Consider the following 22,609-nt stretch of genomic DNA (forward strand, 5'->3'; position numbering starts at 1 on the left):
GTTGCATTGTGGTAAATTTTGGTCAATGTCATGAGACAAAGTGTATGTGAACTGCTGTATGGAAAGTGAATTTGCTCTGTAAATTTTCACCCAAATCACACACAAAAAAGAACTTACAAAGCCACTGATGACCGATGACCACCTGCAGGAGACCTGCCCCCTTTGAAGCAGATAACCAACTCTTCTTCCCTTTTTCTTTCCAGTAAATGAAACCCCCATAGGCTTTCAAGGTCAGCATCGTGTTGGCAGGAAAAATTCTCTTTGTTGTCACGCCTCTGACTTACCCCAAACACAGACTATTGTCCCTGACAACCAGGTCCTCCACAGTGGCAGAGGGAGCCCATGCTTCTGCTGGGATACAGCAGCAGGCGCCTATTGTGTCCCCAGGAGCCTGCTTCCCAGATACTGATTCTCTGTTGGCCGGCCTCTCTGCCACCCTGGGAGCTCTGTCTCTTGTTCAGAGTCCATGCTTAATAAATGCAGGTTGGAGAAAAACAGCTGACAGTCCCAGAGTGCACTCACAGCCCAGGAAACAGCAGCAGCTGACAGCTAGCGCTGCCTCTGCCCCTTGCTGGCTGACGATGTGACCTTAGGCTACTTGCCTCCTCTCTCTTCAGTTTCATTTGGAAAACGAGGAAATAAATACCTGACCTGAGACAATCAGCCTCCTAATGGGGCCTGGAGGAGCTCTGTGAATCATGAAATGCCATGCCACAGTTAATTATTCCAGTACTGGCGTAGGGCCCAGCACACAGTAGGTGCTCAATATATTGTTCACGATGCCCTGTGCCAGGCTGCATGTTAGCCAGAGACCCAGAGACATGAATTGTCTGTGTGGCCTTTGATGGGGCACAAAGACAATGAATGTCACCCCGTGAGAACTGCTAGCAACTACAAACCAAAATAAAGTGTCATGGGACCCACAGCAAGGCCATGGACTCCCCAAGGTGGAGGTGAGGCACACAGGTCCCATGAGGGCCCCACCTCTTGGCTACCAGGCAACAGAGGCCAGAGCTGGGGCTGCTCAGCTGCAGGCTGCTGCACTCTACTTTTATCCCAATAGACTTAGCTTAAAGAATTGTCAGTGTGACTGACAACCCAATTCATTGACGGTGTCCATGTGCATGTGTAGCTGCATAAACATATAAACAGGGGCCAGACACTGTGCTACATCTCTTAAATACACTCTCTTAGTGGCCCCCACACGTGTTTGGGGAATATTTAAATACAGACTCCTGGGCCCAAGAGGTGGTGCCTCTCGGTCCCAGCACAGACCTGAGAGTCATGCAATCCCGGGTTCACATTCTGTCTTTGCCAATTACTAGCCTATGGGGACCTTGGCCACATCGCCAAGGCCCTCTGCACCTGGTTTACTCAGGGTACTGTATCAAAAGGGACAAAGTGCCTGGCACAGGCGTTGTTGCTCATCCTCCCGTATTCCCGGCCTTTTCAGACAAAATCGAAGGACATGCATCCCCCCAGTGTCTCTCGGCTTCACCGCCTGGGCCCAGACACCCTCCAGCACAGCTCCTCACTCTTTACCTGTCCTAACCTGCAGGCTCTGCTATTCTGGAGCCACCTTCCATTCTCCCAATGCGCTGAGCCCTTTCCTGGCTCCTACAGCAGTTTTGTTTTCCAAGAAAAGAGAAAGGTTTCCATCCTCCTAGCCCTAGAAGGCTGGTGTTTGAAACCCACCAGCTACTCCTCGGAAGGAAGGTTGGGCAATCTACTTCTGTAGTGATACTACCTTGGAAACCCAAGAAGGGGTTGCTATGAGTTGGGTCCAACTCCACGGCACATAACAGCAAGCCCTAGGCACCAGTTCATTAGGCACCCTCTGCCTAAATGCCCTTCTCTGCCCTGCGCCATCTGAAGAACCCTCCTCTTTCAAGCCTCAGCTGTGAAGTCCTCCCTGAATCCCTGAGAGCAGGCCTAGTTCCTGCCTACCTCACCTCTACAAGCAGAAAAGCAGAGAAAAAAGTAGAGCTGTCCCTTCCTCACTCTGGGCCTCAATGTCCCCATTTGTAAAGGCATCTCTATGACTTCTTCTCATCCTAAGGTGCTACACATGAATTTAGGGAGTCCTGGTGGTGCAGTGCTTAAAATGCTCAGCTGCTAACTGCACAGTCAGCAGTATGAACTCGCCAGCTACTCCTCAAGATAAAGGCAGTCTGCTTCTGTAAGATTTACAGCCTTGGAAACCCTACGAGACAGTTCTACTCTTTCCTAGAGGGTTTCTACGAGTCAGAACTGACTTGATGGCAGTGGGTTTGGGTTTTTTGTTTTGTTTTGATTTGGTATGAATGAATTTGGCCATATGCTGTTTGGGTGCAGGGGAAAAAAAACATATCTAGGTTCATCCCAAGGTTCTAGAGAGCTGGGAAGGAGTTAGATTCTGATTTGTTCTACTGGGGAGGGTAAGACAAGTGCAGTTCAAGAGACCCCAGCCAGTGCCCTGAGGAAGCTCCGCTGGCTACTAGGGCAGCAGATCCAAATAATGAAGCACAGAAAACATGCAATGAAAGGCACAAACAATATAACACAAAGTGAAGATCTCATAGTAGATCTAGAAAAGGGGTAGGGGTGGGACATCAGGGCAGACTTTAAGTGGAAGGAATCAGAACTTGAGAAATAGGCAGGATCCAAGTAGGAGAGAAGGGGGAAGAGAAGGAGCCATTCTAGAAGGAGACAAAAATACGAGACTGGGACATGATGGCATAGAAATGGCTAACATCTCTCACACGCTTGCTCTTTACCAGGAGCTGCCATGCATTTAGCCACAAATCTCATTTATTCCTCTCCATAAGCCTGTATAATGGAAATCGCTATCGTCCCCATTTTACAGAGTTCAGTAAGTTCCCCAAAGTCACTGAGTTGACAAGTGGTGGAGCTGGGATTTGAACACAGGCCTTCAGCCTGTGATATCTGTGTGAGCAAACAGGGAGACCAAGGGAGAGGGAGATGCAAGGAAGATGAGTATCTGAAGACTCCACAAGGACTTGACCGTGAAGTCAGGCTTTGTTGTCTCTGCAGACTCATTCTGAAAACCCAGACTCAGTACATGTTGATGAAATCCCCTAAAAGTGACCCCACCCATACGTGGGCAGGTGCAAGCCAACACACAGAGTCCAAGAACCCCAGCCCATACACCTCCTTTGCACCATCTGCCTGAAGGATGCCTGAGAGCTGCTAAGAGCAAGTGAGCAAGTGTGAGTGGGGAGAATGCAGCCAGTCAGGAGCCGCGGCCGTGAGCGGCCACACCGACAGGCTGGCGCGGAGCTGTTGCCAGGGCGCGTGGAGATTCTGCCTTCACAGGCAGAGTGATTTAGAATGGATCGCTTTCTCCTAGGCCGCCAGCACGACCATACAGGGGCCACAGAGCTCCCCGCTGAGCACCTGACCCTTCTGAAACCTCAACACAATGACAAGGGCCCATAAGAGGCCCACTGGCATGAAAGGTCATCAAAACAGATCAAATGGGCAAACACAACACACCAGAACAAGTCCTTTGTCACAACACAGCCCAAACCCTGGCTGGGGGCTTGAGGCTTCCGGGACAGAAGCTCCAACGACCCAGGTTCATTCTTGTGTGACACCCACCACTAAATGGTGCCTGCCCCCCACCGAGAGGCCTGGCCCTGGAGCAGCAGGAGGACCAAGGGACTGAAGGGGGGGGGAGGGAGAAGGATAGGGGGCTGGAGCTGAGAGGGCGGTGAGAGGAAGGCAGGATGAGCCCCCAGAGAGCAGGGCCCTCCTCTCAGTGCCCAGCACAGGACTGCACTGGCAGGATCAGGTGCCACAGCTAGAAGAATTACGGCTTAGAGGGAGGAGCTACCATGCTGGGAGAGGCACGGTGAAGTCCAGTTCAGAAGGCCCAGAGTATTGCTAAGTATTAAGCTGTCCATACTGAAACCGATTAAGATAGATTACAATGTGATAAACATATGAATGTAACTTAAGTGCAAATGTACAGGATGCCCTAATCAGGAATGCACATGCCAGGGGTATCTATAGCAAGCCCATTTAATAAGTTTCTTTAAAACCACATCAAAAAGGATGCCATTTTCTTTAGTGTTTAGAAATGTGTTTCTACCAGTGCAGGGAGTTCAAGAAATGTGGCCCCGGATACAGACCATACACGTACCACCACCGTGACCAAGGCCAGTTCAGCAGGCCAACCATCTGGCAGCAACTCTCAGAGTCTAAAATTGTTTGACCCTGACTCACATCACTGAATGAAAGACCCTGGTCCCTGAGTTGATGAGAAGGCTGGCAGTTCCTACAATGAGTACACGGTTGCATTGCCTGGGAGTTGACTTATGTCCCAGGTGTTTCTCCAAGTGTAGGAAGACAAAGCAGGGACTACCCCAAACTACAAGAGGTGGTGGAATGTTTTCACGACTGCTTCCTAGAACATGCATGTGCATAGGGCAAAACTCCACATGAGCCTCGCCTGCACTGAAATACCTGCTGGCAGTCACCAAGAGCGAAGAAGAGCTCCCATCCACCGCTCATCATTAAAGGCACAGAAATTCACCAAAGGAACCCAACAACTAGGCAGCCATGCTGACTTAGGGGGAGAGGGCCTGCAGGGATGACCAATTGAAAATGTGTGACGACAAATCATCATCTTTGCTGCTGAGCAGCTCAGGAATGTGGAGAGTGAAACAAGTGGCTTAGGTTGGACAAAAACCATGGAATGGGCCATTAAACCAAGCTCTCAGAAATCAGCCCACAATGTCTACCTGCAAAGTAACACCTGCTACTTGCAAACAACAGAGCATCCATGAAGACAAATGTGGTACCTGGAAAAGGGTGGAAACCGTGAGACTCTGGAATCTGTCCATGAGCTAGGTGGAAGATAGGTGTGAGACACAAGTCTTAACCCTGTGTCACCCATTTCACATCTGCCTGGGCTCAGACTGGCCCGAGTCTGGCCACCATGGAGGGACAAGAACTGCCTACAGGAACACCCACGACTACGAACTCAAAGTCAGAGCTGCTACCACGACACTAACACACTGCACTGTGGGGGTCTTGTCTCCCTTAGCTGTGCAGCACAGGGGGCCAAGGGGCCTGCCTAGTCTCCTCGAGGGAGACTAGGCAGGAACAAGACCAGAAAACAGAGCTCTGGGACCAACTCCAGGATGCCACAACTGTCTCCCTCAAGGAGCATTCTGGGATGCTGGGACAGGACTAGATCCACCCCAATGCCCTCAGGACCAGCCCCAGGCCTGCCAACAGCCTGATAGGAGATGCCCAGCCATTATTTGAAGACTTAAACAGAATTCCTTTGGAAGTGGAATCTAAGCAGAACAAAGAGCCCTCTGCTGGGGCTCTTCAACCAGACCAAATAAACACTCAGCTTCTAGCCAGGGAGGGCTGCAGTTTATAGCTGGCAAGGGGCAGAGAGAGATCAATCAGAGTGAGTTTTGGCTGAAATCCGGCTGCCAGTCAACAGCAGAAGCAAAGTATCCCAGACCAGGTTCCTGCATCCTCTGGGGCTCAGCTGTTCCCCCATTAGCTGCCCACCAGGCTCTGCCCTGTTCATGTCCCTATGGGCACAGTGAAGCCTGGCTTCCTGAGTGCGAACACGCAGTGGTGCGCCTGGCCTTAACACTGCACTCCCTGATAAGCCTACCCAGCCTAGAAAGAACATTCCCCGGAGGCGTGGGACCCTTCCAGGGAAGGGAGCACCCAGAGCAGGTACCTGGGAGGTCTCAATACTAGATAGGCCTGAGTCACCTGGGGGACTGGCCATGAGTACATATTCCTGGGCCAACCCTAGATCTGTGAATCAGACTCTCCCAGGGTGGAGGAGTCTTTCTACTAGACTCTTGTGGCACTACCATGTTGCACTATTCCCAGGAAACAAGCTCAGGTGGGATGACCTCTGATGGCCCCTTCCCAGTGCCCATAGGGAATGCTTGGTCTCTCTCCCCTCTGCTGCCACCCAGAACCCTGGGGAGACCACGGGTCCCCAAGTACCTTTAGCTGACCATGCCTCCACCCCGCCTTTGCAGGCAGCCTGTAATTAATGACAAGGAATAAATCAACCCACTTGAGGTGGGGGGGTTTATTTTGTGAAGGCTTTCAAAGAGGAAAATTAGCCAAGTCATTTTGCCATTAAGAGGAAGCAAAGACTCAATAAGGCAGAGGCCTGGCTTTGGGGCTATCGAGGACTCCCCATCTCTGGAGTTCTAGAACTCCCAGCTCAGAAGAATCTCAGATGCCTTTCCCACAACCCCCTGCCCTGCACAAGTGAGGTCCTTGACCCTGGTTCTGGATATTCCTGCAGGGCAGTGGGTGCCAAGGCCAGCTTCTTGAGCAGGTGGACATCCCCTCGGCTTGGAGTTACATGGGCTCAGGTTCAAATCCTGGCTCTACCATTTACTGGCTGTATGATCTTGGGCAAGTCACTTAACCATCTTCAGCCTCAGGTTCCTCGCTTGTAAAGAGGGAAGTATCTATCCATTTCCTAGGATTGCTATGAGGGCTAATGCCCATTTTTCAGCCCCTGGCTCCTGGACCCATTGGGTCTTGCATAAACCCTGTCTGTCATCTACCCAGCAGGATGACTCCTCCCACCACCTCAACTACTAAATCAAACCTTCTAATTCCAGGCTCTCCGTGCCTTCCAGGCATGTGCCTCAACTGCAATTACACATTTACCTGTAGGACAATTCCATTCCAGTCTGTCCCCTCTACCAGGGGAGGAGATGGTTTTGGCTCCTCATTGAATCGTCAAAAGCCTAGCACTGTGCCTGGCTCCTGATCTGTCCCGGGGCATTACTCTTGACTTGACCACTCAGTAATTCCTGATTCTACAATACTCTACAATACTCAAACCAGTGTCCTATCTAAAAGTGCCCTCTCAGGCCATCCAACCTCCCTGTACCTCTGGAGCCTTGCAGAGCCAATAGCTAGGAGTCCCTGCTGCCTGGGATTTGGCCTTACGTGGTTCCACAGATTTCTCATAGTAACACCTTCCTTGAAGTTTCGGAAGCAAACCAAAGTCATTTGCCAACTATTTTCTCCCATTAATCTCACAATGCATTTGCTATTTTCCCTCCATAATGACTCATTTAGCAGCAACAGAACAATTAGGCAGATCACAGAATATTGATTTTCTAAGTGAGAGAAATGTCGGCACAAACATCACTTCATGCCTGTCTTCGGCTATCTCCTGCTACATGACATGGTGGACCTGGGTGGGCTGGTCTGGATTTCCTGGCAGGATTCTAGGGTCTCAAACAGAAGCTACAAAGCATGGAGTGAGTCAATATGAGTGTGTATGTGTGCAAGAGAGGATGATATGATGAAATTATCATGACATACACAATCCCACTGAGCTCTCAGAACCCTAGGAGATAGGCACCATTATCACGCCCATATTAAAGATGAAGAGATGGGAGTTCAGAGGTTAAGACTTGTCCCACATCATGTGGAAAGTTAGGAAGCCAGTTCCAGACTAATTCTGTATGTCAACAGACCAGAATTCTCTTCACGAAGGTGTCCTGTGTGGTGTTCCTTTGGGAACAGGGTGGATGTGCCACTTGCAGGCAGTGCCATTTCTTTTATGGTATGATCCAACAAAACTGCTATGGCATAAAACTTAGCCTAAGTTCTGAAATTGCCCCTCAACCTCAATGCCTAGTTGCTGTAAACACATTTACCTCCCGCTGCCCCAGCCATCCACTAGGCTTGGTCATTTACTCTCCAGAAAGTCTGAAGAAAGACAAGGCAGTTGGACCTACCTGCCCTCCTCTCCCACTGCCTGCCTCATTACCAGCAGCCCAAGACAAGGTCTGTGGAGCACCTCTAGCATCTCCACCTTTATAAAAAGAAAGGGCAGAGGAAGAAAGAGGGTAAGAATGCCAAGAATGGTTTGACGATAGGACATGCAGCAGGTTTGTGCTCACATCTGGGTGTGGCTCCAAAGCCAGGCCCCACAGCTTACAGACCAGTAAGCAGGGCTTTAGCCTGTCCCTAAACTCCCATGCCTGGACACTCACTCCAAGCAAGCTGGGAAGAGGTCTCCAGGTGTAACAAGCTCCCAGAGTGCCAAGGATCAACCCCAACCAACATACTGACATTTGTCCGGGGGGGAAATGGTTTTTCAGTGGTCAAGGGGAAAGAGCTAAAAGTCCAGCTGGTAGATATGAGTTTAAATATTGTCTCTGTCACTATGTGTGTGTCTTTGAGTGAGATAATTCCTCCCTCTCTGCCTCAGTTTCCTTATTTGTAAACAGGATAATCCCTGGCCTGATACTTCCTTCCCCAGCTGGTGTGAAGGCCAAATGGTAAATAAGGCACCACATAAATAATGACTCAACAAAGGAGAAAGTTTCTAAGAGTTGGCCCAACAGCACGAGCTGTCGCAGGTGGTAAAGAGCTCCCCACCACTGAAGATGTGCAGGCCAACCCTAGATAGTCAGTATGGATGGGAAGCCAAGCATCCTGCATTTCCTCTAACAGACTCAGATGCACAGTAGCATATTAAAGGCTCCAAGAAGCCACGCATTGAAGGAACTTACTTCCCTATCCTGTTGGAGTATGGAATCCCCCCCTTCTCCCAAGCACCTATAACATCCACAAGTATGTAGGGTGTTCTGTGGGATCCAGTTTGGGAAACATTCCCATAGGAGCTTTGGGTAATGACTGGGGGAAGCAGGAAAGAGAGCAAGGCCTTCCAAGTACACTCCTGACTTGGACAGACCACAGGATCTTCCTCAATGTCAATACATGTCAGGGCCAGCCCAGTCCTCTACTTCCCTTTCCAGTGTGACAAAGAGACAAGGCCATATGCCCAGAGCAAAAATTCTCTTGAAATAAGGTAGAAGAGACTTACAAATCTCAAAAAGGAAATATTCCTAGGCTATCCCCGATCTTAACAGGCCCAGAAGCCCGGAGGACCAAAAAATACAAAGGGCTCCAAGCAGAAACACCTCCCTTTGCTGCGCTTGCCTGAAAACTCACCATCACTGCTCTTACCCCTTGTAAGCACTGTCCCCTCCAGGCTAACAGAAAAGAGATCATACTTCAGAGGAAATGAGTTTCTGGGGCCACAGAAAGCAGGAATACAGAATCCAAAATCATTTGTGCACTGGAGATGCCATTTGTGGATCCTGGAAGAACGCACTACCACCTGGCCTGATATGGCACTACAACAGCCACATGGACACACAGTCCCCCCTCCTGCTGTACCCAGCACTCTCTCTTCTCTCTGGGGGGCTCCATTCCAGGAAAAGCCTAGGAGTCCAGGAGTCCGGGAACTGGTGACTCCCCTGGAAGAGGTCCGGCAAACCCATCCATGGTGAACCATCCATAATGGTGCAGACTTTGCTCACAGCAAGGACAGAGCTTTATTAATTATTCAAGGGATGGTGCAATTATGCAAATCAGTGGGCAGCCTCTGGCCGACTGCTGTCTTCTGCAGAGGAGTCCAGAGGGGGATGGGGAGCCCAGAGTCCAAGCTGCTGGATACCAGAGGAGAGTCAACCAACCTGCAAAAGGGGGTATTAAACCCCCCACAACCTGAGCTTAGGCCAGCCCCAATTAGAGGATTCTAACCAGAGCCAGGCCCCATCTCTGTCTCTGTCTCTCTCTCTCACACATACACACACAAGCTGGTCCTGGGAAGGCCTCTTTCCAAAAAAAAAACATATCCCACGACCTGTCGATCGCCCAGCAATGTCATCATTCAAGGTTTACTCTTGCAGATCCCTAAAGGGATAGAGTACTTCTAAAGGTCTCTCTTAAAAAATAAGTATTCAAGGAGAGATCATACCTCAAACTAGTTCTGCAGAACACTACTGCCCACAAATGTTAATAAGTGTTGGGGGGCGGGGACAGGTAATAAAACAAACAAAAACAAAAAACACCAAACCAGGTACCATCGAGTTGACCCCAACTCATCACAACCCCATGTGTGTCAGTTTTCAATGGCTGATGTTTTGGAAGTAGATTCTTCCCAGGTGTCTCTGGATGGACCTGAACCTCCAACCCTCCAGTGAGCAGCCAAACAAGTTAACCAAGAGCTGCCCAGGGACTCCAAACACACACATACACACACACACACAGGAAACTGCATTGATCAAAGTGAAACTGGTTTCCTTACTGTAGGACCTCTTTGGTCTTTTACATCTTGGATCACAGTGATGCCTCTAGAGCAAGGATGCCACACCTTCTACCTTTACCTCCTACAACCTGCTGAGCTGAGTTTGGAAACTCTAGACAGACTGCTCACTAAGATCCCTGCCAGCTCCATTATCCCTTGACTCTGAAATTCATTCACATCAGCTTTCATTATCCTCATAGAGAACTATCATCAAAAACATGGACCAAGGGCAACTTCATAAACAAGACCACTTCAGGCAGAGTAGACCAGGGGAGAGGAGAGGGTCTTATAGAATACCTGGCCCATGACCCTGTCCCTTCTCAACTTCCAGCTCCCTTCCTGGGGAAGATGGCGGAAGGAGGCTTGGCAACTGCATCCCTGCACAGCACCATCCAGTCCAGAGCACTGTGTCACCCAGGGAACATGGCCTGCTGCAATAGTGCACTGGGTCACTGGAAGTCTCAACGCCAGACTCACCCATCTTCCCACACATCCAGAACAAAGGCTAGTGGGGGGGGGGGGTCCCTGCTGAGTGACTCACCACTCATTGTTTTTCCCTTGACTCTCCTGGGCAGTGATGAAAGTCACCTTCTGCCTACAGACCAGGGGCAAAGGGAGAGTGGTGTGGAGGGTCAATTAGCCTACCAATGACCTCTCCCATCTGCCCTGCCTCACCCAGCATCATAAATCAACAGATCCAAATGTAGCCAGGGCTCGTCAGCTCTGCCAAGGGAGAAAGAACCCTGGGTGAGCCCACTGAGAAAGATACTGGATAACAACTGATCAACTGCAAATGGTGTGGGGGAGAAGCCAGTCACTCAGCTAGCCCTATCCTTACATACCAGGGACCCCACCCACCCAGGAAGAAGGTCTGCCTCCACTGCTACACCCACCACCTTAGGACTTCAGCACCCACAACCTCCCGCAGAGCCCCCAGTGGCCCTGGGACAGCAAAGGTGCCAGAGGATAACACCCTCACTCCACCAATCCCACCAGCTGCCTGCCATGGTCTTGTGTGGGCGACAGCAAGATTCTGGGAAGACCTGGGTGCAAAGCCCCTTCCTGCCACTCACTCACCATCAGACTCGGAGCAAATGACTTTACCTTTTGGAGCCTCAATTTTCTCATCTATAAAATAGGGAGAAGGGCAGTACTGGGCAGTGGTTAAGAACTCAGACTTAGGAGCCAAATCACATGGGGGTCAAGTCCTAGCTCTGCCATTTCCAGCTGTGCAACTCAAATTTCCTCATTTGTCAACCAGGAACAACAACAGACTTGGTTACTCTGAGACTGAAATGAGTTCATCTCAAGGCAAGTGCTTTAGAACAAGGCCTTCCACACGAGCTCACTAAATGTTACACTAGACAGGGCACTGGTTTTAGATCCAAAGAGACTTAGATTCTAAATCTACCCTGAGCATAAGCCTAGATAAGTGATTTTACCTCTTAAAGCCCTTGTATACTCATCTGTGAAATGCGGGAGAAAATAGACCTGTTTTCAGGGTAGTCGGAGGATCAGAAATTATGTACACACATATAACACACAAAGCCTGGCACACAGTAGATGCTTTAAAAGTGGTAAATAGTTTATTGTTATTATTGACAGAGTGTGTGTATAAAACAGAGCATATGAGCAGAGATCGTGTAAAAGAGTGACTGATGGTGGGGGTTTTACATAATAAACCCAGTGGTCTCAGTTTGAATCCCAGCTCTACCACTTACTAGCCAGAAGACTTGGACAAGTGCCTTAGTCACTCTGAGTCTCAATTTTCCTCTCTATGCAATGGGAATAGTAATAGTGTTGTTGTAAGGATGCAAGAAAAAGTGCCAGGTAGGAAGGCAGCCCATGCTGCGTGGCCTCTCCAGGGCAGAGTGTGTGTGTGTGTGTGTGTTTAGGGGTGCTGGCACACCCCCATGCAGCTCAGGGGGCTTCCTGACCAGATGCAGTGAGCCAAAGCCCAGCACACCTGACCGACACATCACCCTCTGCTAGCCTCCTTCCTGGACTCCTGAGCCCTGAGGCACTGTTTTGTTTTTGTTTTATTGAGATGGGGAAACTGAGGCCCAGAGAGAAGCAGCTGGTGGATCTGTGCCTTGGACCAGCTCTGCATGACTGACTCAGACACACCTGCTATTAACTACCCCCGGCAACTGGCAGTTCGTGGGATGGGGGCTTTGGAGTAAGGCAGTTATGGGTTCAAATTCTCATTCCTCAGAGGCCCCTCCCTACAACCTTAAAAGGGGCCACTACTGACATTCCTCCAAGCAAGGGGACGGTTATATTTCAAAAGGCATCACAACCTTAAATAGAATAAGCACCACATGCTAATGGTAGAATTTTCGGCACCAGGGAATGAAGACTACTCAAGGCACGAGGTTTCCCTGGGCTGATGTGTATCTTGGGACCAGTTACCTTCTTTCCCCTCTTGGGGTCTCAGTTTCTGTATCTGTGAAATAGCAAACAATCCTCTCACTATAAAGAATCAAGAGCCACAAAGAAGTGCTAGCGAGGTCCCTGGCACACAGCTGGGGTGTAATTCCTGCCCCTCTGCAAAAGAAGCAAAGCTGGACAGCGGTTCTCAAGCTTTGGAGAGTCTAAATCGGAAGGTATAGGGTGGGGCCCAAGAATCTGTTTTACCAGGTACCCCTCTTCACACAGGTCTTCCCAGAAGGCGAGCAGGTTAGTCTCCTCAGAGAGCAGGCCCTCAGCTTTTAAGACAGTGTGGGGTTCCAGTCACTGGCAATTCTACGACTGAGCTTCCTAAGCAATCTGGGGAAGTTGGAAAGAGGGAAAGACGGGAGGAAGGGGAAGGAGGAGTAGAGGGCGTGGGCCTGTGAACAATCTATCTATCAATCTCCTCCCCAGCCGGAAACAGTCATTGTTCTGAGCTCACACAGACTTCACTTGCTAACAATCCACAGCTGCAACACAACGCTTTGATTACAAATTACAAAAAGGCTGAGCATGAAATTAACTTTCCCTGTCAGTGGGCTAGGAGCCCAGTGGCTAAGTGCTCGGCTGCTAACTAAAAAGTCAGCTCTTTGAACCTACCAGCCGCCTTGCAGGAGAAAGGTGTGGCAATCCACTTCTGTAAAGCTTTACAGTCTTGGAAACCCTATGGGGCAATTCTACTCAGACCTATAGGATCCCCACGAGGTGGGAATGACTTGATAATAACAGGTTTGGTTTTGGTGAGTCCGTGGGCACAAGGAGACGTGACACTAATTCACTGCCCTGGGAATAAAAATTCCCCACAACAACACTGCATCACGTTCGAGCCCATGCTACCCAGGTGTCATCGAGGACCTCTGCCCAACATACTCTTTCATAACCAAGCTGGGCCTGCAAATCAAGGTTCTGCTTGTGTAAGGAAGGTCAGGGTGACAGGCAGGAGGTGATGGTCCCCAGGCTAACTGGGGGGTGTCTAAGCCACTGGGGACAAGGACGGAGGAGGGTCCCTCAGCCTCCCCCGGGGGCCATTCACTAAAATGAAGATAGGGGAGAGGGCTGATTTTTGTGCCAAGCAGTAACTCACCCTGCCGAGCCCCGATGCAGGAAAATGCATAATCCCACCTTCTACCCAGGCCACTTCCTGTACCACTAGCCCCACTTAAGAGATGGGAAAACAGACTCAGAGATTCAGTGGCTCGTTCTAGGTTGACTGCACTTGGTTAGCTGTAGACCCTGACCCAGGAGTCAAGCTCCTATAACTCTTAAGCCTGCACTCTCTCAGCTCTGGGGTGTAGGGGATAGTCACTAAGCAAAGGCCAGCGGGAGACAGAGGCAGCAAAACCTACTTAGGCTCCCTCTGGGGGTACCTCCAGGGAGGAGGCTGCCCTCTGCCCCACTCCCTCTTAGAAAACCTAAGCACGTTCAGCTATTCACTCTACAAACACCAAGCACCTCTGCAGGGTACCGGCAGCTCTTCGTACAAAGTGCTCCATCAGAGCCTCTGGCCAGTCCACCACTGAAGTCCGTTATTGGCTGAGGTCCACAAGGGATGACCCCAGAGTCAGGAGCATGCAGACTTCCTGAGAGGGCACAGTGTGGGCAGGAGGATGTCTGGTGCTCAACTGGTGGCATCCTTGAGGACTTGACTCCAAAAGCCAAGGAATGCCCTAACCCTAATCCAAATGCCTGTGTGGCATGAGGTGTGGCATGTGTACACAAGAGCAGACAGCCAAGACTGTGCACTCCCAGGTATGTGAGTGAGCACACCATGTGTGCACATGCTCACATCCACACATGCCCACAGAGGACAAAGACTGCATCTCTCTCTAGAAGTGATGGTAATACAGCCACCTTCCTGCATGCCCCAACTGGGAGGGGAGCTTCCTTATCATTTCCACCACAGTCACCTCCTCAGTCTTACAGCCTGTCCCCTGAGGGAGGTAGGTGAGCATGATCACTCTTCACGGATGACGAGAGGAGGTCCAGAGAGGAACAAATGGCAGGGCCTGACCAAGAGCCCAGGAAAGCTTGGTCCTCACTGTTTTCCACTTCGTGGCCTTCTCCTTGAGGGAAAAGGGGTATGTGAGGCAAGGGCCCACTTCACACATGGGCCACAAGGGGCTCCACACTCAGCAATGAGGGGAGCACAGAGAGGAGGGAACAGCCCTGGGGGGGATCTGACCCTCTGGAAGGCTGCCTCAGGGTGGGGGTTCCCCTGCAGGCAGCAGGCCCCAGGACCCTGGAGGAGTGGGGAAAGGGAAAAGAGTGGCCAGTGACTGTCCCTCTCACAGCCAGCCAGGCCTTGGGCATGTCACCTCGCTGCTCCTCCGAGCAGCCTCCTTGGCGAGCTGGGGTTGGAAGGGGGGCTGGTACAGTCTCACCACACACACCCCTCCCACCTCACAGGGAATGTTGCCCCGACAGAAGAGGAGAACCACCAGAGGCTCTTCATGTAGGGCACTTTCCCCTTTGCCCACAACAAGATCCCAAGAAGCACCTGAGGATCTTATTAAAATGCAGATTCTGATTCGGTATATCTGGGGTGGAAAGGCAAAATCTCAGCAGGGGTTGAACCAGAATGAACCAGTTTGAAACCTTGCCCACAACCAATTATCCAGCAGAGAGAGGCAGGTGAAGCTCAGAGCAGGGGAGACGCGAAGCGAGCTCTGACCCTGGGAAGAAGTCACCAGGCCGGCAGGGGGAGCTGGATGGTTTTCTTTCTTGCCTTTTCAGTCTCCCTCTGATCTTCTCCAGCTCTCTTCTGTGGCCTTCTAAAATAGCCATTAATTAGAGCCTGGTAATTAACTTTCTGGTTCAAGTAATATTTTGTAAAGGAATTCCATTAAAGAGTCGATTTGCATATCCTCAGTCCTAGAGATAGGCAGGGCTACTTGAGGAGGAAGTGAGAGGTCCTGCTGCACCCCTCAGACCTGGCACCCTGCTAGATCCTGCCTGGCATCTGACGGTGAGAGGGGAATCAAAGGGATGCTGCTCTCCTGCCCTGGGTATATGCTGAGCTCTGGGTCAAGTTCTCCCCAACAAGGTGTTCATGAAACTGGCCAGCTCAGTGTCCATAAACCCAGGCAGGACCTACACATGCACAAAGTGTACATGTGTACCCAAACAAAAACATGGTATGTACACAGCCAATGAGTACACATAAACACACACTCACACACACTCAGACACACACACAAGAAGAAAACAGATACAGTAATAATGGTAGCCAACACTTACTGAGCACTTATTAGACTAAACTATATGCAACTATGGGAGATCTGGTAACACAGTGGCTAAGGCACTTGACTGCTAACCAGAAGGCTGGCGGTTCAAATCCACCAGCCACTCCTCGGAAGAAGATGGGCAATCTACTTTCGTAGTGATACTGCCTCGGAAACCCAAGGAGGGGTCACTATGAGTCGACTCGACGGCACATAACAACAACAACACATGCAACTATAGCTATTTGACAGTTTCTGGACCTATAAGAATGGCCATTTCATGTGGTCCAAACTAAGTGCCAGACATTGTTCCAAATGCATTACGTGTATTAATATAAAAATGCACACAAACATGTATAAGGACACTTACACATACTATGCAGCACACATCTTCATGAGGACAGGTACATACTCACCAAAGGAAAAAAAACAAAACAGGGACACATAACGACATGCCTACAGATCTCCTACAATGAAAGGCTTCCTCAGCCCCAATCTGAGGCTGATCATATCCTCACCAGCTAATTTCCACCATTCCTCAACATATGGCCACCTTGGATCTCTGGACAGTACACAAGGGAGCAGCAGATCTAAAAGGAGGGCCATGAAAATGAGAAAGCAAAAAATAAACTGGTTCTTCTATATGTCCAGGTTGTGTTCTGGGGCTTTCGCTGCCCTCTCTGGAGCGGAGGCGCAGCATCACATATGCTGTTGTTCCAGGCTCCAGTTAGCCCTGCCCCCAGAGACACCGTGGGGCTCCAAGTACAAGGCTGTCAGGCAGGTTGGGAGCTGAGAATTTCCGGGCTCCTGGGTTGTAAGGCCTAACTTCTGTGCTGGTCCCAACTCAGCCTCAGTTTCCCTGTACGTAACAACCCCTCTTCACTGTCTACCTGTTTGGTATGGTGAAAGACTTCTCCAAGTGCTATGGAAATGCAAGGCCTTCTTATGATAATGATCAGACCAAGAATCAAATCCAAATCCCATATGGAGAGGAGGGAGGGAGGGGCGAGGGCTGGGCATATCTTCCTTATGGGTAATTAATGAATTCCCTGCCATACCTTTTAGAAAACAGAGGCCCTTTTAACAAAAATTCACTTACACAGGGCCTCTAAGAGCTGAGGAAGGCCAAACAGGGCAACCAAGAATTCCATAAGGGGCTTGTCAGAACGTTCAGGAAGCAAAGGACAGGAAAAGACAAGTCACAAAAAAGAAACACCACTAACTATTAAACTCATGAAAACAATGTTCAATCACTAACAAGCAAATAAATGCAAGTTACAAAGAAATGCCATTGTCCTGCCTATCCAAATTATAGGGAACTCTGCTAGCATAATGCCCAAGGCACTTGACAGCTAACCAGAAGGTTGGCGGTTCAAACCCACCAGCCACTCCTTGGAAGGAAGATGGGGCAATCTACTTCTGTAGTGATACTGCCTCCGACACCCAAGGAGGGGTCACTATGAGTCAGGCCCAACTCAATGGCACATAACAACATCCAAATTACAAAGCCTGGTTTTAAATGACAATGGTCAGTGTTTTTAATGATGTGCAGAAGCAGGAAAGCATGCCCATGCATCACTGTTGTTGCTGCTAGGTGCCCTGATGTCGGCTCCGACTCACAGCCACCCTACGTACAACAGAAAGACTGCCCAGTCCCGTACCACGCATCATTGGAGAAGTGTAGATTATTACAGGTGCCTAATTGAGTGTGTGGGGGGGGGAGAGCGTAATGCCTAAGTGACTGCTAACCAGAAGGCTTGCCGTTCAAACCCACCAGCCACTCCTCGGAAGGAAGATTGGGCAATCTACTTCTGTAGTGGTACCGCCTGAGAAACCCAAGGAGGGGTCGCTATGAGTCAGATCTGATTTGACGGCAGTGAGTTTGGTTTTTTGCATTTAATTGGGGGCGGCATCCCTATCAAAAGCCTCATATTGTTCACATTCTTTGACCTAGTATTTTTACCATTTCTAAGATTTTATACTATGGAAACAATCAGAGATGTAGGCAAAGATGATATTCAAAGATTTAAATCCCAACAACCTTTTTAATAGAGAAAAACTAGAAATAACCTAAATAACTTTAAAAAATTATCATCCAAACATAAGGTGGGACAATGAACTTTTAGATTTTAACACATCTATTGCAGAGGTTTGCCTTGCCAAGTACAGACAGGAGCAAGGACCACCTTACTTTGCCTGGCTATTTCTTGTGTTCATAGTAATAATGACCCTCCCTACAGCACTATCCACCTTAAGCAGAACGGCAACGTCTAGTATCTCTCTTAAATACCAGAATCTCATCCATGATTGCATGTTATCATTCCCACACTGTAGATGACAAAACAGAGGCTTACTTAGCAAGATGAAGTGACTTATCCTTTCCAATACTACCTACCACTTACCGAACACCTCCAACGTGCTAGTCTAACCCCCTTCACACATTATTTAAGAAAATTTAAGAAACATTTGAGAAATGTACAAGACCTATGTTAATTGCTAAGGAAACAGCAATTAACAGGACAGACCCGTTCTAGTAAATACACACTGAATGTATTAATACTAATGTTTCCAACAACATCATTATCGTCATGCCCATTTTGCAGATCTGCTCACTGAGGCTCAGTAATGTTCAGTGACTTGCCCTTGGAATGCTTGGCTCCAAATCCAAAGATCACAGACTTTTCATCATTCCTGGAAACTGTGTAAACTGCACAATCATCTCCACATCACCATGCTTGACAGACCAGCCCCAAGGGAAAGTGGAGAAAGACCAGGCCCTCCCTGTAAATAGGAGAGGAGGAAGAGAGGGCAGAATAAACCAGGCCTGGGTGCCCAGCCCCTCCTGCACTTACTATAAACAACCAAGGCAGGAAAACAGACTCCACCTTCCATTCCCCCTTGCTTCTCATCAAGCATTTTCTCATCCCTTTAGGGATTGCCTCACCCAAGGGGCAGAGCTGATTCCTGTCTAACTTAGGGCCAGTTAAAGGTTCCTGAAAGGAACCAACTTCAAGTATCTTCCTCCCCAGTCCTACATGCCTAGAATCCCACCATTAGTAACTTTCACGTGTGGGAACTCTAGGCAACACACGTAATCAATCTCTAATCCCACACCTAATCAGCCGTGCATACCTGCATGTGGGTTGCCCTGCTTATTGGGTAAACAGGGCATTGCCCCAGGGTGAATGAGAATCATGGGAAAGGAGGTATTGCCACTTCAGAGTTAACTACAGGGGTAAGGGAGACAAGTAGTCAGAGAGGGTATACTCCTAGCACATATAGAGGGCCAGAGTCACCCAGAAACAATTATCAGGAGAGAAAAGGAATGAGGGAAGCATAAAATTGCCAGCTGACCCTCTTAGCTACTTAGGAGCATTAATAAATAAATGAGTGACTTGGAAATTATCTTCTGGGAAGGCAGAACCACACATCCTCTATCGCTTTTACCAACATCAAAACAGCCTTGTAAATGAAGTGGCAACATTTCCAGCCTGCAAAACAAAAGTACTTTTGCCAGCACACCTTTCACCTGGAAAGCGCTCCAAGCAGCATCATTTCTGTGATCCAGGAGAAATGATTACCTGTCCTTGGTGCTTTATTTTCAAAGATTTCAAAGAAGAAATACATGTCTGAGGGACCAGGTATTATGGAGGCCAGCGGGAACCTCCCCTCAGCCAGGGAAACCTCTGTTTTCATGAGAAGGAGTACAAAGGCTCAAACCCGTCTGTAACCTACGGGCTCCCAGAGCCAGTCATGCCCACCACGCTGTGGCTGGCCCGGCCCGGCCCGGGCTTCACATCAGCCCTCTCCCTCAACCAGCCAGGTGCAGCCTCTCCACACCTGGGCCAGAGACTCCCTTCCCAGGGAACCGAAAGATCCCAGCATAGAACCAACTGGCTTCCAACCTCTGGATGAGAGAATTCCAGCACAAAATATAACCTCGCAACACAGCAGTTTGTGGAACATGAAGGCAGCATGCAACAAAGCCTCTTCAGCAGCCGTAAAACAGTCAAATTCATCCAAACTCAGAACCCAAGTACCTGCCCCACAGCACCTCATGATGTTTATCTATACGGGGAGGCCATGGGGACTAGGGCTCCCACCAGCCACCGCAGAAGTCCCCATCCTCGCCCTTGAAGATCCCCATTCCCATATCTGTCCCCCTCCACTCACTAGGTTGGTATCTATGCACTTACCCCTCATCAGTCAGAGCCATGGCCACACAGTGAGGATCCCCACAATTTAACCCCCTCCTTACTGCTAAGCCAAAGGCAGCCTGTCCCGTCCCCTCAGCCTCCTACAGCACAGCACAGCACCACCTCGACACCACCTTGGAGTCGGGGGAGGCGTCTCTCCGCTCACCAGGCTTAACCATGAGCTTGGGGGAAGAGGGTTCCACTACAGTTGGCTTTACTCATTCAACTCCAAACAGGAGGAATCCAGTGACTGCCCCAGAGAAATATCAGCCCATCCATGCCAGCAGTTGCCAACACATCCATTTCTAAGCAGAGAAGCAAATGAAAAGACCCTAGTCCTGGCAAAGCCTATTTCAGCTCTGAGGCTGAAACCCCATCTCTGCTTATCCGTGGGAAATCTGGGCTCTCTTCCTATGCCAGAGAAGCCACCAAGCCAGATTTTGTTTATAGAAAATTAATAACACAATTCCACACCACTGCCAGTGACATTCTGCTCCAACCGCTACCGTTTACCACGGCTTCCTGACCACGGCTTCCAGAAACGGCTTTGTAGTTTCACTCCCAACCCCCCACCCAGAGCCCCTTCAGCATGGCAAGGCTGACCTGAGGCCAAGCTGGGTGGCAGCTGCACGCGGTCATCTCGGCAGTGCCCCAACCCCTACCCAGGGCTGCCAGCCGAGTGCTTGCAGGTTTCTCCGTACAGGTTTCCCACTGGAGGGAGGTAAACATGACATGCACGCCGACTGCTCCTGGGAGGGCAGACACGCTCAGAGGCCAGGACAGCTTGCTATTGCTCCTGCTCCCGGACAACTACCACATGCACACAAAACGGCTTAGGTACGTACACAAGCCCCCGCATGCGGGTGCAGAGGCTCCTGACCCCCGCCAAGGAAAACGCAGGGAAGGGCATGTTCCTGAGGGAGAAAGCCGGAGGTGGGGGGCCCCCCGTGGAGGGAGGAAGGCAGCAGACCAGGGTGGCCTGCCGCCCAGACAATAACAAAGATGGGAAGCGAGGTTTTCAAAGACGCAGTGGCTGCACCCAGCGCTGAGCTCTGGCCTGGCTGCATCTTCTTGCCAGGGCACGCCTGATCCCCTGGGGCACCATGGCCATCTGAGAAAGGCTGGGGGTCCTGCCTGGGGCTGGGCTTGGCAGCTGGGGCAGGAAGCTAGCTGCAGGCAGCAGTGGGGGTGCACTGGAGAAAGCAGCTCTGGGTTGGTGGAAATGCAAGGTACAGCAATTCCACTGGAGGGCTGCTGGAAGGTACTCTCTGGGAAGACGCTGGGGTCAGTTAAACAGTCATTCAACCTTGGGCAGGAGTTGGTCAGTAACTTGAACTCCTGTGCCTTCTGGAACCAAAGGGGAGGAAAAGAGACCTTTTCCTTCTACCTGTGCCTCCCATACAGAGAGTGCCAACTCACCAACTCTACCCAGAGCCACAGCTCTAGGAAGGCAGATGCCAGGGGCCTGGGATGTCGGGGTTGAATGCTAAAAAGGCTTTTTGGTCCCTGCCCATTTGTTCACCTCCACCAGCCGGGCAGAAACATGTTCTAACGGGCACTGGAATCCAGCACTGTGCCTGTGCCCAAGTGGAAAGATGCCTGGAGCTGGCACAGCTCAAGCAGGAGGAACTGGGCCCCCAGAGGCCGTGTCCGCTCCGTGCCCCTGCGCGGACAGAATTGCTTGCCCTTGCTCGCTCCAGCCTGCTCAGCAGCCGTGACTCCCAGCAGGCTGAACCTCTTCCACCGCACAAGTCACCTCCCCCTGGAATTTCCACACCTGCTCCTGGCTTGCCCAGGAGTAGGAAACCAAGCAGGAAAATACCCCTGAGAGTGGAGGAGAGACGAGGAAGCAGCTGCCCAGACTGGAGAAGGGGAGGTCCTTCTTCCCCCGCCACAGGGAAAGCCCCTGAGCGCTTGGGCCTGGGCACTGCCCGCTCTGCTCAACCCAGCCCCCAGCGAAGCTCGCGCCCTACTTACAGCAGATGTGCCCCCCAAGTAGCCCAGCCCCCTGCTCCTCCCCTCCAGATGTTCACCCTTTTCCTCACCGTCGGAGCTGCCCGATCTCAGCAGAACCCAGACGAAAACGCCTTTTGTATCACATGCCCAGGGGCTCCTGAAGGCAGGGGGATGGGTCCTGGGGGTGGAGAAGCCACTTCCATCCCCAGCTCCGGGCACTGCATGGCCCAAGAAACAATGCCCACCTCGGCAAAGCAAGGCAGGACTTCTCCGCGAGGGCACTTCCCGCCCGACCTCGTTCCGGGCCTCGGGCACACCCTCCTCACCCTAGGGGGAGAGACAAGGATTCTCCCTTCGTGCCCCCGAGTCCGAGGTGGCCCCACAAGTTCCCGGAGGATCGCGTGGGGTCCCACACCCTTTGAACGCACCCCAGCCCGGGCTCTCGCTTTGTCCCCGCGCCCTCCGGGGCGCATGCCGGAGCGGCGGCGAGGGGAGGCCGGGCCGGGCGGCGGCGACAGGCTCACCTCTCATTGTCCGCGGCTGAGGCGGAGGCGGCGGCGGCGCTCCGGAACCCCGGCAGGATGTGGCGGAAGCTGTGGTTGCGGTCCAGCTTGGGCTGGCTCTTGGTGCGCTTGATGGAGCCCTTGAGGCGGCGGCTGAGGAAG

General features: G+C 50.8%; 1 protein-coding gene across 1 annotated transcript in view; it reads right to left on the minus strand.

Annotated features, from left to right (window-relative positions):
- Positions 1 to 22,609, minus strand: part of LOC103193437 (DAB2 interacting protein) — a 146,408-nt gene that overhangs the window by 70,971 nt on the left and 52,828 nt on the right. Inside the window, exon 3 of the mRNA XM_007936646.2 lies at positions 22,469 to 22,609. This exon is cut by the window's right edge and continues 3 nt beyond it. Within this exon, the coding sequence (XP_007934837.1) occupies positions 22,469 to 22,609 (141 nt within the window). The remainder of the gene's footprint in view (positions 1 to 22,468) is intronic.

The sequence above is a fragment of the Orycteropus afer genome, unplaced genomic scaffold (genome assembly GCF_000298275.1).
Source record: "Orycteropus afer afer isolate SDZICR_OR568_19922 unplaced genomic scaffold, OryAfe1.0 scaffold00037, whole genome shotgun sequence".
In the NCBI taxonomy this organism is placed as follows: domain Eukaryota; kingdom Metazoa; phylum Chordata; class Mammalia; order Tubulidentata; family Orycteropodidae; genus Orycteropus; species Orycteropus afer.